This window comes from Aspergillus campestris (assembly GCF_002847485.1).
Source record: "Aspergillus campestris IBT 28561 chromosome Unknown P168scaffold_1, whole genome shotgun sequence".
Lineage (NCBI taxonomy): Eukaryota > Fungi > Ascomycota > Eurotiomycetes > Eurotiales > Aspergillaceae > Aspergillus > Aspergillus campestris.
Window position 1 is genome coordinate 507851 of NW_020194336.1, and position 14056 is coordinate 521906.

General features: G+C 55.0%; 4 protein-coding genes across 4 annotated transcripts; 3 read left to right on the forward strand and 1 right to left on the reverse strand.

The window, feature by feature from the left end:
- Positions 1–1230: 1230 nt before the first annotated feature.
- Positions 1231–3890, forward strand: P168DRAFT_286039 (putative MFS transporter). Its single transcript, XM_024836264.1, has 3 exons — positions 1231–1556; positions 1628–3424; positions 3518–3890. Exons 1-3 carry the CDS (start codon positions 1517–1519, stop codon positions 3703–3705), a joined length of 2025 nt encoding a protein of 674 aa, XP_024696451.1. The 5' UTR covers positions 1231–1516; the 3' UTR covers positions 3706–3890.
- An 848-nt stretch (positions 3891–4738) lies between these two features.
- Positions 4739–9391, forward strand: P168DRAFT_323079 (putative sensor histidine kinase/response regulator). The gene is made up of 5 exons (XM_024840642.1): positions 4739–5565; positions 5614–5752; positions 5817–7105; positions 7241–8886; positions 8947–9391. Exons 1-5 carry the CDS (start codon positions 5180–5182, stop codon positions 9201–9203), a joined length of 3717 nt encoding a protein of 1238 aa, XP_024696452.1. The 5' UTR covers positions 4739–5179; the 3' UTR covers positions 9204–9391.
- Positions 9392–10621: 1230 nt separating this feature from the next.
- Positions 10622–12125, reverse strand: P168DRAFT_300669 (uncharacterized protein). The gene is made up of 2 exons (XM_024838451.1): positions 11061–12125; positions 10622–11002 (listed from the first exon to the last, which is right to left on the reverse strand). The coding sequence occupies exons 1-2, from the start codon at positions 11981–11983 to the stop codon at positions 10762–10764; spliced, it is 1164 nt and encodes a 387-aa protein (XP_024696453.1). The 5' UTR covers positions 11984–12125; the 3' UTR covers positions 10622–10761.
- A 228-nt stretch (positions 12126–12353) lies between these two features.
- P168DRAFT_286044 (uncharacterized protein) lies at positions 12354–13656 on the forward strand. The gene is made up of 3 exons (XM_024836265.1): positions 12354–12887; positions 12959–13190; positions 13246–13656. The coding sequence occupies exons 1-3, from the start codon at positions 12520–12522 to the stop codon at positions 13417–13419; spliced, it is 774 nt and encodes a 257-aa protein (XP_024696454.1). The 5' UTR covers positions 12354–12519; the 3' UTR covers positions 13420–13656.
- Positions 13657–14056: the final 400 nt, after the last annotated feature.

The following is a 14056-nucleotide window of genomic DNA, read 5'->3' on the forward strand; positions in this document are numbered from 1 at the left end:
CCTCAGTTGAGCTAGACCACGATCGACCACAGCTTCATCTCTTCCCCCCTCGAGGCGGTGTATCCTCTCGGCATTGTTTCTCTCGGTAAATATTTGATCTGATATCACTTTGATGCCGATCTCCAGAATGCATATCGATCGGGGGGGATTCGGCATGCAGTCCGGACCCTGCGGTGACGGCGGAGGGCAAACCAAGGATTTAAATCGGGAAAAAACTGGGAAAATCAATTGAAAAAAGAAAGAAAAGTCTGTCACATTGCATGAATCTGTAGGTGATGGATGCTCGCCAACGCCAAACATCACGATCTCCCCCTCCCGATTACGCGTAGGGGGATGGTTTCTAGGTCGTCCCCACTACCAGCGCAGAGATCTGGTGCAGCTTGTCTGATGTATCAATGCCTATCATGACAGCGGTGAACTAGAGAAACAGGATTTCTAGGCTGATGAACTGGTGGTTGAAGTGTATGAGTTGTAGCCATGCGTTGGACGTGGCCTGTCCTAGTATGGATACTCTATAGAGTGGTGTTAGTACCATAGTATTGATATAGATTGTCTAATTGATCGAGAAAGAAATCTGGGGTTGACAAGATCACCACATGGTCCAGTAAGGGATTGTAACCCAAATCCAGATTAGCATCGACATTGGATGTTCTGAATGTAGGATGACGACACTCGATATGACGGGTGGGCAAGTGAATGGTTGAGAATGGATGAAAACATCAACGGAAGCCCCACTATGTACACTACGCTATGCTTATCCTTATCCATCCTGACTAACTGACTTTGCGCGTGACTGAAGCTCTGTCCATCAATTCATCCCTCGTGATATTCTCTTTCTCTCCACTCCATCTCTTTTCTCTCTTCCTCTTCTGTCGTGTCTCTCCATCTCTTCATCCTCATTCGTGCCAACCTATCCTTTGTCTCTCCTGGACCCCGTCGGACTTTCTTGCTTTCTGTCCACCCCCGCATCATTTGATTCGCTCTGGTCAGCATGCATTCTTGACCGACTGATACAATATTATCTATCATCTGGAATCGTCCTCTATATATTGGTCGTGATACCTTCGCCCCCTCCTCTCGAAACCATGTCCTGTGATACCACATATTTCTCTTCAATTTCCTTTTGCTTTTCATTGTTGTCTTTTGTTTGTCAACCGTGATCGAGATCATTCTGTGACAGTGTGGACCTGACACCATTGTTGTTCGATATTGTAACCCCCCCCCCCCTTCATTGCCGTCCCCTACTGGTGGGTCTCTCCCTCCATCGGGACCCCTTGCACCTCAACCGAGGTCAGAATCGGATTGGTTTTTTAAAGGGGAGTCATTCTCGGGAATCGGCCAGCGTGAGAATATGACGGCCGCAGGCGACCCAGGATATACAACCAAACCCGAAGACCATGCCCAGGATGCCGCTCACCCCCCGCCAGCCACCCCGTGGTGGAGGCGCTGGGGACGTTCCCCGAGAGAGGAACCAGGGTTCGTCCCAGCCGATGGAAGCTATCGTTCCAAATCTACGATGGGCATCCTCAGCGATAAAGAAACCGACGAAGTGCCTGGTAAGTGGCCCTTGCCCCCGTGGGACCGGGACCGGGACCGGGTTTTGGAACAGATTGCCTAACCGGACTAGGCACCGTTCTCCTCCTTGCGTCTCATCGCAACGAACCCCTCGGGCTGAGGCGCCGAGAGAATCGTGGATCGGCGACATCCTTGCAGTCCGCCTATTCGCGTGCCTCCTCCCGATCCGCCGTACCGACGAAGAAGACGTCCGATGGTCGGGTGATCTTGGATCCCCAGCCCGATGATTCGGGCAATGATCCCCTAAACTGGCCGGTCTGGCGCCGGGATGCTGCTCTGATCGCCCTGGGCTTTTACTCACTCATGGGCGGCGGCATGACCCCCGTTCTCGCCGCAGGGTTCCAGGAAGTCGCCACGACGTATGATGTGTCCACCCAGAAGGTCGCCTTCACGACGGGTCTGTATATGCTGGGGTTGGGTGTGGGCTCGGTGATCATGTCCCCAACGGCCATCCTGTACGGTAAGCGTCCGGTCTACCTCCTGGGGGCCACGCTCTTCATCATTTCAGCCATCTGGTGTGCCGTCTCCCCCAACTTCGCCAGCCTGGTGGTAGCCCGTGTGTTCCAAGGCATCGCGGTGAGTCCTGTCGAGTGCCTGCCCTCGGCCACCATTGCGGAGATCTACTTCCTGCACGAGCGCGCCTACCGCGTGGGCATCTACACCCTACTCTTGCTCGGAGGCAAGAACCTGGTCCCGCTGGTGAGCGCGGCCATTATCGGCAGGATGGGCTGGCGCTGGGTGTTCTGGATCGTCGCCATGGTCGTGGGCGTCTGTCTGGCGATGATCTTCTTTTTCATGCCAGAGACCTTCTGGGATCGGACCCCGCGTCCTCGGCCCCGCAAACGGCCCTCCTTCTACCGCAGTGTGTCGGACGTTGTCACCCACGGATTCCACGGGCGACCGCCGCATACCCAGCGCCTCCCCGACTCGGCCCCGGAAGAGCCCTCGCGCTCGCCCTCGCCCGCCCACCATGCTGACGGGGCCCACCACGTAGGGTTCGTCGATGAGACGCTGGGTCCGACGCGGGATGAAAAGGACGACCATGGCCCAACGGATGCGGACTCCATTGCGCCGGCGCCTCTGCCCGTGGGGCCTCCGGGGGACCCAGAGAAATCTGACGCAGACCGTCATCCCCCACCCCTGGCTCACGGCATGTCCCATGCGGGGGATCTCGAGGCAGCCCGACCAGCGGCCCCCTCGTCCACGCGCAGCGACTCGGTAGGGCCCGGGGCACCCCCGATCACCACAAGCATGCACTACACCAACCAGCTGCGGGATCGGTCCCCCGTCCCGTTCGTGCAGTCGCTGCGACCGTGGCAGGGGCGGATCTCGCAGGATAGCTGGATGCGGGCGGCTTACCGGCCCTTTGTGCTGTTCGCGTACCCGGCCGTGCTGTGGTCGGCTGCGGTGTACGCCCTGTCCGTGGGGTGGCTGATCGTGGTGTCCGAGTCGGTCTCGCACATCTTCCAAGGCCGGTCCCACTACCACTTCACCTCGCTGCAGACGGGTCTCGTCTATATCTCCCCCTTTGTGGGCGGCCTGCTGGGGACCGCCGTGGCCGGTCGGGTGTCGGACCTGATCGTCACCGCTATGACGCGGCGGAACGGAGGCGTTTATGAGCCGGAGTTCCGGCTGGTGATGGCGGTGCCAATCGCGCTGTCGACGACCGCGGGACTGATGGCGTTTGGCTGGAGTGCGGAGGAGGAGGACCCGTGGATCGTGCCGACGGTGTTCTTCGGGCTGATCTCATTTGGCTGCTGTTTGGGAAGCACCACGGCCATCACCTTTGTGGTGGATAGTTACCGACAGTTTGCCGGGGAGGCGCTGGTGACGCTGAACTGGTGCAAGAGTAAGTTCTTTTTTCCTTCTTTTTTTTTGACCCTTCCTCTGTCTCTATTTTATTCGAACTATTTTGTCATGATGTCCGACTGACCGATCGCAGATGTATTCCACGGCCTGGTATTCTCGCTCTTCATCGTCGACTGGCTGGACGCCCAGGGATCACGGACAGTCTTCATGGCGCTGGGGGGCATCCAACTAGGGGCTTTATTGTTTACAATCCCAATGTATATGTACGGCAAGCGTGCGCGGATGTGGACGGTTCGACAGCGACTGATGGAAAGGTTTTGAACCCTGCAACTATGACGATGTGGTCCGCACGGGACCGCAGGCATCCAGTGTGGCGGTGTTCGAGGCGCCAGCCACGGGCCACTTTGCCGCGAATCAGGGACTGAGAATCTAGACCGGCCATTTGGTGTCCGATAGATGGAGAGGGTCGATCCTTGCGCGTTCCGGGAGGGTGGATGCCCCGCCTGGACGGTCCAGAGACCACTGGTCCAGCCGTACATGATACCTAGTCGGTAGTGCTTGCTCTTAGGAATGAGGAATGCCAGCGTGCTTTTGAACATGAAGTGAGATAAATTCCGTACTTGATCGATGTAGACCGTTGTAGATATCTTCTCCAGTAGCCTATTAGTAATGTGTTAAAAAGACACTACACTTCAAGGCACCAAGAATGAGCTGAGTCATCCCAATGCAAGCTGTGAGTGGCTGGAAATGAGCTTCATGCAGCCGCTGATTGGCCGGCAGGGCTTCCGAGCAACGGTTGGCGCCAAGCGGCAAAACCGGTATTGGCCGCATTTCTCAGGTTTCAAGCCGGTTTGCAGCTGCGATTTCATCAACTCATCAATCCCCGGAGGGGATTCTTCCTTTGATGGGCTCTTGAGAGTCTATCCCTTTCTCTTTCCCTTCTCTCTCTCTGTCTCTCTGCAATACTCGGGCTATCTCTTAGGCCAGTCAAGTTGAGCGGACCATCTCACCTGGAATAAGACCCATCTGATTGGCGAGACTCAGCTGGTTCATCCAAATCATCTGTATATCTGGTCCAGGGTCAGACAGGGAAATTTAATGAATATTAAGGGAAAAAGTGGGGCTCCACATCACAATCCAATTTAATGCAGTATTCCCGTTCGTGGAATCAATTCCATTGATTCTTTTTTATTCTTTTTCCTGCTTTGGCCAAACTGACCTCATCCCACCTCTATACTTGCCAGGCAAGGGTGTTGTTATTGCTTTGTGGCTGGCTGTCCATTCCTGATCCGGTGTCACGTCTATCGGTGGTTCTCCCGGATGATGACCTACCTGGTGATTGACACCCTCTTGACTCTGCTGGCATGGTTCCGGATCTGATTGGAAATGACAGTTAATCAATCCAATTCATGCTGTCTCCAGTGTGCCTGTCCCACTAGATTGATTGGTTTCGTCCCCACTGCCGTCCGTCGCCTGGCTCATCCGTCCATATTAAGGACCATCGGGGCCAGCTCTTTCTTCCCCTCTTTCCTCAACCATCTTGTTTTTTGATTGCCTTCGTCGAGGCAATCTATTTTTGACAATTCTAATTTGGACATCTTTTGTTCGAGTCACTTCTAGTCCGGCGTGGCTTGAACTTGGAGGACGTTGTATCAACCGAGGTGTGGAGTGGGCCCGCGACGACGAGCAGCGCCACCCACCCACGGGTCTATGGACCACGAATTCGATTTCCTATCTCGCTCCTCCATCGTCACTTCTTCTCTCCTTCGACACCTTTCCTCTCACGCTTTACGCAATGGCTTCTGCGACGAACCCTCGCCGGAGAGACCATGATCATACATCCAGCCGTCGGGCCCGCGAGGTCTACCGCTATTTTCGCCCGCAACGCTCTTTCCCCACGATAGACGAGAACGCCTCCTTGTCGCTGGATGAGAACACCCCGTCGCCGCATACAGGGTCACCACGGTTGACACCGCCGGCGCTGGCGCCGGCTGACAATGCGCATCGCCCGCCCCTGTCTCCGTCCTCTCCCTACTTCCCGTCCGCGTCGTCGCCCCCCGCGGACCGCAGTCCATCCTCCTTGCTACCCGAGGAGCTTATATTAGGCGACGCCAATGCCACACTCACTTCGTTCGCACAGCTGGCGGCGCTCCGCTTGAACATGGAGCGGGTCCTGATCAGGTATGCTCGCCGTACCCACGCCACGCGCGGGCCAAGCTAACCATCCAGTGTCTCCGATCGAAACTCGCAGCACATTATCGCTCAAGCAGGGCAGACTCGCCGGGGGGATGATGATCTGGAATCTTTGGACGGTGGCCTCTGGAATGGCTGCCACACGCTCTCCTCGAGTGCGTTGTTCATGTGCATGGTAAGGGATCCCCCGGCCCCTGACGCTCGCGCCACCGGCGACTCCATTCTGACCGAGCCACTAGGACACCATCGCTCTGCCGCCGTCGGACCGATCGCGTAAGCTGTACAGCTGCAATGTGGTGAGCGACCTCGCCGCCAACGAGCGCTACCAGGACCTGCCGTTCGTCAAGGGCGAGCCGCATTTCCGCTTCTACGCCGGGACCCCGCTCACCACGGAGGCTAACCTCAACATCGGGACCATTTTCGTGCTGGATCCCCGCCCCCGGGAGGACATGGATGCCAGCGAGCGAGAGGCCCTGGGAATGCTAAGTTCCCTCGTCATGGACTACCTCAAGGTCAGCCGGCAGGCGTCCGAGGGCCGCCGCGCCGCGCGGGTCTCGCGCGGCTTGAGCTATTTCGTGGAAGGGAGTTCCAGTTTCGTGGACAATGCATCAGCGCCCAACGTCGTGCCCGGCCTGGGCACATCGGCCCCCTCCCACACCCGCCGCAATCACCTGTCCGTAGACTCCGGACACAGCTTCGAGGGGCCATCCCATCGACGATCGCACAGCAGCCGACGGTCCCCGTCTCACAGTAGCGATGCCCGCTCCGTCAGCTCGGCGTCGGAGTACCGGGGTGAGTCCTCCTCGGGGTTAAACACCCCTTTGCCCGATTGGTGGGCCGGCACCCGCCAAACTGGGGTGGACGAGTCCCAGGGGAATACGTGGGCCTTCCAACGGGCTGCCAACCTGCTCCGGGAGAGTCTGGAGCTGAGCGGCGACGGGGGCGTCATCTTCCTCGACGCCGGCCACAGCCCGATGGGCGACATCGATGCCGGCGAGTCACTCGACGGCGACAGCGCTCCAGCTCCGGTCCTGGCCATCTCCACCAACGATGAACCGTTCGCCCCGCGACCCGGCTCGAGGGCCCTGTACCCGGCATCCAATCTCGCCAACGGCTTTCTGCATCAAATCCTCCACCGCCACAGCAAGGGCCGGCTGTGGTCCTTCCATCAGGACGGGATGGTCTCGAGTTCAGACGACGAGCGCTCCCCTCAACGGAGCGCCTCGCGGGCCACGAAACCGACAGAGCCGGGAAAGGGCCCGAAGAAGTGGAAGATTACCGAGAACGCCATGCTGAACCGGTACTTCCCCGGTGCGTCGCAGGTCATGTTCGTTCCGTTGTGGAATCCGGCCAATTCGCAGTGGTTTGCCGGTTGCTTCTGCTGGAACACCGAGGAGACCCGGGTTTTCAGTCCGGACGTCGAACTCAGCGCCGTCATCGGCTTTGGGTCGTCGATCATGGCGGAGTGCAGTCGCGTCCAATCACTCATCTCGGATCGGCAGAAGGGGGATTTCATTGGGAGTATATCGTATGTCTTCTCTTTCCAGTTTCCTTTCGTCTCTTCTTTTATTTTTCCATTCTCTGCTTTCGGCCTTGGTCCCTTATCTTCCATCGCTATGGTCACCGCGTCCCACATCAACGGGTGAGACTAACTTCCCACCAGTCACGAATTACGAAGCCCTCTACACGGGATCCTCGCGGCTGCCGAGTTCCTACAAGGCACCGAGCTGGACGATTTTCAGGACTCCCTACTAGAAACCATCAACGCCTGCGGTCGGACATTGCTCGACACGATGAATCAAGTCCTGGATTTCAGCAAGATCGTCTCCCTGGAACGCACCTGGCGACACAAGCAACGCAACACGTCGCAATCCGACCTCAAACCCATGAACCAGATGTCTGCGCGCCTGGACACCTACGTGGCCACAGATATGGCGATCTTGGCGGAGGAAGTGGTGGAGGGTGTTTGCCTGGGCCACTCGTACGGTCAAAAATCGACCACCCCATCCGATCTCCCTGGGCCCGCGGTGTCTCCGGGAGCCGAGGAGCACAGGACGGTGGTCGCCGGCGGCGGAGTAGAGGTGGTCGTGGATATCGCCCAAAATGACTGGCTCTACCAGACGCAGCCCGGCGCCCTGCGGCGGATCATCATGAACGTCTTCGGGAATGCGATGAAGTATACTGATTCCGGTCGGGTCTCGTTGCACTTGGCGGTGGCCGACGCGTCGGACCGTCATTTGCATCGGCCTAGGACCGATGAGGAGGTAGTGACTTTGACGGTGACGGACACCGGCAAGGGCATCTCGGAGGAGTTTTTGAGGGGGCGACTCTACACGCCATTCGCGCAGGAGGATACGCTCGCCGTGGGAACGGGGCTGGGGCTGTCCATCGTGCGGAGTCTGGTCAAGGCACTGGGAGGCAGCATCGGCATACACAGTCGACCGGGCGAGGGGACCAGCGTTCGAGTGTCGTTACCGCTTGAGCGACCCAGTCCCGCGGAGTGGGATGGTGGACCCAATTTCCCGTCGCCGATCGTGCGAGAGAAGACGCTCCCAAGCAGCGAGAGCGTACCGCTGCGGGATTCGCACGCGGGGCGTCGGGTCGCCATCCTTGGGGTGGAGCCGACTGCGGCCGCTGCGCACCCGCGCTGGTCCCCCATTGCACGCTACCTGACCGACTGGTACGGGCTGGAGCTGGTGTCCTGGTCCGGTATGGCCGTGGACATCGCCGTGGCCGACGAGGAAGGACTGGCCGCTGCGTCCGGCTCCGGGTCGGCGACGTTTCCACCTCTTCTCCTCCTGTGCAACCGGTCCATCGGCACCGACATCCTACAACCCGAGTGGCTGTCCACCGCCAGCTCCGTCAGCCAGCTGCGCCTCCCATGCGGCCCGCAGAAGTTGGCGCGCTCCATCCGCCGCTGCCTCGATCATCAGGCCCCCGTGGTCGGCACAGTTGTACTCCCTCACCGCCCGCACAATCGCAGCCAGCCCAGCGACATATCTGACTCATCAATGGCGTTGTCCACCGATTCCGGCTTTGCCTCCTCGGTCGGCAGCTCAGCGGCGTCAGAGACCGTGGTCGAGACAACAGTCCCGGTCATCGCGTTGCCATCTCTGCCGGCTGACCTGGCGACCAAGACCTCCAGGTCGCCACGGGTCCTTGTCGTCGACGATAACAGCATCAATCTGAACCTGATGCTCACATTCATGAAAAAGCGACACCTGTCGACATTGCACAGCGCCGAGAACGGCCAAGTTGCCGTGGAAGCTGTCGAACGGCTCCCGGAGAATTACGATATTATCTTCATGGGTATGTTCTTCCTCTTTCTGCCTCGGCAATGGCTCAATCGATACTGACTGACTGTACTAGATATGTCGATGCCCGTTATGGACGGCTTCGAAGCAACGCGGGCCATCCGTGCACTCGAGAAGGAGCGTGACGAGGGTCCTGGCGCGACGATTGTTGCTCTGACGGGGCTCAGCAGCTCCAAGGATGAATCGGAGGCACTAATGTCCGGGGTCGACCTGTTTCTGACGAAGCCGGTATCCTTTAAGGAGGTGTCTCGGTTGCTGGACGAGTGGGGTGCGGTGGGACTGCGGGAGCCGCGGTTGCAGTTGTCTGTTTGATTTAGCTTGTCTTTCTTATTTTTTTCCCCCCTCTTGTTCTCTTGTCTTCTTCTATCCGTTTATGCTGTCCCATTCGTGGTGGAATCCTTGACGCTGGCGTTCAAGGCGGGAGAGTTGTGTACTTTGGTGATGCATGGATGGATGTGATATGATATGATGATACCCACGTTTGAAATTATAGATCGAATAGAAAGTTTGATTGAATCTTTTGTCCCGTACCGTACCATCATGGCACCGATGCAGCCAATCCTCATGTTCATCTTCGTAGGCTGAATATATACCCTAGCCGTCGCTGCTTATTCTTTTGGGGTTTTAGCTGTTTTCCTTCCTGGATTGTGATAATATAGTGGTTCCGTTTGATCATGGTTGTGCGAACCTACTTTCAATCCTAGTAATTAGTATATATATATGTACCATGGTTTGTTATCAGGCTGTACTGAAGTAAAACAGACCTTGCTATTATTGGATGTATTACTCACTGTCTAGGTTGGGAATCGGGGATATATATTGATCTTGTAGTAGGTTATACTATGATCAAGGACTGATGAAAACAGCCAAAATATTAATGAGGGAAAGAACACCGCAGGTCAGCTGACATGTTGGTTGATTACATGCCTCAGCCTTCCACAATTGTGTGGTACACCTCATATCAAGCATATATGAAGGTGAACTGAATGATCTCACTGAAGATAACCAATATGGTGCTACACGACCTTCTCCAATCATAAAGTTTAGACCGGCTGAAGTGACACGCTCCGCGTTGTTATGCCTCCTTCGCTCTTGCCTGGGATTCTGTAGAGACGTGATCATCTTGTTGAGGCTTTCTGTTCTGACATATCTATTAGAGTATATTTTTGCTGGTTCGGGACACTTCTGCTACCAACAATATTGAGTTTTCAGCAGCTACTTGTTGGGAAGTCTGGTTCCCTGATGAAAGGAAAGTCCCAACCCCATTTTCACCTCCTATCAACATAATGATAATCCTTTCACCAGCGATGATTCCTATTCCGGCAACGATATTAATACTGCCCAATTACTATCAATCATGTACGCACGCCCGGAAGACAAGGACAAGCGAGAAGAGAACAAAAAAGTGAAACCTTCCAGTTTCACCCTAATATTACACAAAGAGGTTACCAGACCCCTTTTCAGCATAACACAGAGCCCCGTAAAGACCCACAGAATCTCACAGAATTCTTGATCATGTACCTAAGTGATGCATGTCTATCACTGGGACAAGACATCCCAAAGTCTATTAGATTGTTAGGCGATCAAAAGACCATACTACCAAACTATTACGCCCTTTTGTGAGCTCAACTATGGCAGAAAAAGCACTACGCGGCTACACCTAGGGGAGGGAAGAAAGGAGGGAAGAAGTATGTCTTTTTAACAGATGCTGCTAACGGATACATACCCGAAGGTAATTTTAGGTAGTTTTTAGGCAAAAGCTAGGGAAGCACATAACCTGTATATCATGATATCAAAAGATAAAAACTAGCGCTGTCATTAGTCCCCTCCCCCCTGCCTCCCCCGCAATCCGTATCACCCCCGCGCATGACTAGTTTCCTGTATCCTCTCCATCCGCTCGCATGGTGATGGCCAGAAGAAGAGGCCCCAGCTCGCGCATGTGCTCCGGTCGTTGTGTATTCCACGGACCGTATTGGTGCATGGTCAAGAAAGCCGGGCGAGGACGGAGTGGACTGGAAGAAGGCCGGTCGTTCAGATAGTCGAGGTACTCTTGGCCGTACTCGGCGACCATCACGAATATCTGATTGCGGTCCTGGGCGACGTGGAGACGGCTACATACAACGTCAGCTTTGCCGGGGACGGAGGTTCTAACATCGTCTAGATACATACGTAGTATGGCGCCTCTGGGCCTGGTCGTCGTCGCTCTTGATCCAAGCGACCATCTGGGCGGTCTCCTGAATCTGGATTGGCACCAGGTTGTGGACCCTGATGACGGGCTTGACTTCTATGATCACGCTCGGCTTTCCCGAGCGGTCTCGTAGGTAGCCATCTGTCCTTGCTTCGAACTGCGCGGTCTTGAAGACGGCGGTGAACGGAATACGGTGTAAAGTCCAGCTGGAGGAGAGACCGAAGTGCAGGGTAATTGCATCAAGGAAAGTTACCAGGGCAGAGTTCACAATCTGCTCGTCGATGGTTGGGGGAAACAGGACGCTAACCAATTCCGGTGGGATGGGAGTATCTGGGTTAAAAGGTGTTGGTTCGTGTTCCTCAGGCGGTGTTGACTCGTCGTCTTCTTCGACTCCGAGGGAATCTCCGGAAGTGGTTTCGGCCACAGGGGTTCTAAACGTCGCAGCATTGTCGCTGCGCGGCTTCCGAGATGGAGTCTGCTCGTAATTTAAGGACCGTTGTGTCTTCGAGCGGGTTCGCGCCGCGATGGGCGTATTAAACGATGCAGGATCAGCTTCAAGTTTGGTAGTCTCTACCTCCAGCTGGTGTTTCCGCGGGATGGCAAAGGTTCCTTCGGGGATAAATTTAGTGGACTGAAAGCTATCCAGATATGTAGACCACGATTTGAGCTCCTCAAGCATCTTGCCCGCATGTTTCAGCGAATCTTTGATCTGCAGCTTGGTAGATAATGAACGATGCTCGGTATGTTTATGCCATAGCACGCGACATAGGAGGAATTGGTTGAAGCCCATTTTGGAGGCCGACGCCAGCTCTGCGCTGTGGATGGATTGACCCCCAAGGCGGTGCTTCACTACTGCGTCACTCCACTCCTTGGCGCTGGCCGGTGCTGTGAGCGTAGCGCTCATGGTCACAGTCTCGAGGTATCTGATGGTGTAGATCCAGGAGAATGCTTAAGTAGTAGGATCGGTAGAAGTGATGCTAGAGTAGTGAGTAGAGGTTGTTGATCAAGACCTGTCTGATCCTTTAGATTTATTTTAAGACTACAAACAATTGAATGTGGGCATTTGAGAGGTGGTCACGACCCGGGGACTGTCAATCTCAGACCTACTACCTATTTTTAGACATTAACCTTTCTTTGATCATTGATGACCAGGATGGTGATAGGTGTGCTAGGTGTGATGGTGGTGACTGGTGATGGGTGGACAATGACTGGTAAGCCCCGTAGCCTTGGCATGTCGCCCCCCGGCAACCTGGCCAGAAACCCAAAACGACTCCCAACTTCCAACTCCCCTGCCTCACCATTCCATCCCAGATACTCTGAGAGACGCGAGGTATCAATTACAAGAGACGCTCATATTCCCACTAATTACTATTCCGACTGCCCTCAACCACGGACAGATAGGCTATCCTTGTTTCGAATTCAAGTACCCGAGCGCAAAACATGACTGGGGAACGGCCCGAACATCTTGAGCGACGCAGAGTGCTGGTGGAGATGGAGGCCAAAGTCGAGGCTCTTCAAATCCATGAATTAGATATCTCGCAGCTGAAGGAGCTGAAAATTGACATTCAACCAATGTCGCTCCATGGAACGTCAGCCCGCAAGCCATTCTTCTTCCTACCTCATGCTAAGCTCCCAGAACCGGAAGATGAGCGACTGAGCGAGCTCCACGGGGCGTGGGACGACCCGGAGGAGACCTGTTTTATATTTCCTTCCGACCATGCCCATCAAGTGGAAACCGTCTTTGCGGACTATGCCTTTCATTTCACCATAACTGGAGAGGCCGACTTTACGCCGTGGTCCGTCAAAAGGTGAGTGCCCTTCTGTTCTGAGTTCGGGCCCCTTGGTCCCAAGTGTATTCTAAACATTGTTGATAAAATAGCGTTGGTGATTACACCCCTTATAAGAGCGTGTATGGATTTGCGCAGCCGGAGTTTGGGACTTTCCATCTGACCGACATTTCCGGGGGGAAGTTCCCCCACTCCAAGGCGGTCATCTACAATGACGTCGAGGCGCATAATCAACATCTGCTTCGTGGAGAGCTGCTGATTCTTCTCCGCATCATGTTGGGCCAGATGAGGAAGCGGCGCTTTCTGCACCATATGATCGCACCGGTAATTTCTCTTCCTTTAAATCCTTGTTGACGCACCGCTGATTGTGCTTGTACAGATTCTACTCATCTCCTTCATGGGCAAGCGCGGACGTGTAATTGAAGGCTACTTTGATGGTGAACGTCTGATTATGGGTTGTACCGACCTGTACAACATGCGAGACCAAACTGCCATGGCATTGAAGGATTTCGCCGAGTGGTATCTGGGCCAACCTACCGGAGATACGGCCTAGATTGGAGTTCATGGTCCCTTTATGGCGCGGTTATGGGCGTTCGACGACTTATGTTTGGGTCACAGCGAATGGGAAATTGAATATGATCAGGCTTGGGTTTGGAATTGGCGCGTGCTGGGCGTTACAATGATATGGGATACTGGATATGGATATGGATGGAACTGTTTTGTGCGCTTGCTCTGTAGCTTTTTACTTTTTAACCTCGAATGCTGAAGCCACCACTGGAATTACTGCGACGACCTGCGTCGAATCTAACAGTACATGGTAGATATAATGATCTTAGTATCAAGTTCTGGAGAGTCATCTTGCCAGCTAGATGGAGTATGTAGAAGCTGGCGGAGGTGTCACCTGACCACTGGCCACAACTGCATCTCCTGCAATTCTAGACCTATTTCCAATCCATCTCTCCATCTCTCCACTCCCCCAGTTTCACTGTCGTCATTCCATTCAGCCCGTCGATAAATGTCACCACACCATACCCCGGAAACTTCCTAGTGTCATGTTGATCAATTTAACGCCATCGGGGAAAGATTTCGCCATCTCGCTTGGGTGAAATCTGAATAGTTAGGCGACCTGATAGTCCTTGGACCTGGGTAATAGAGACAGCAATCTCCCATATCAATTCCGGTCCGGTGCT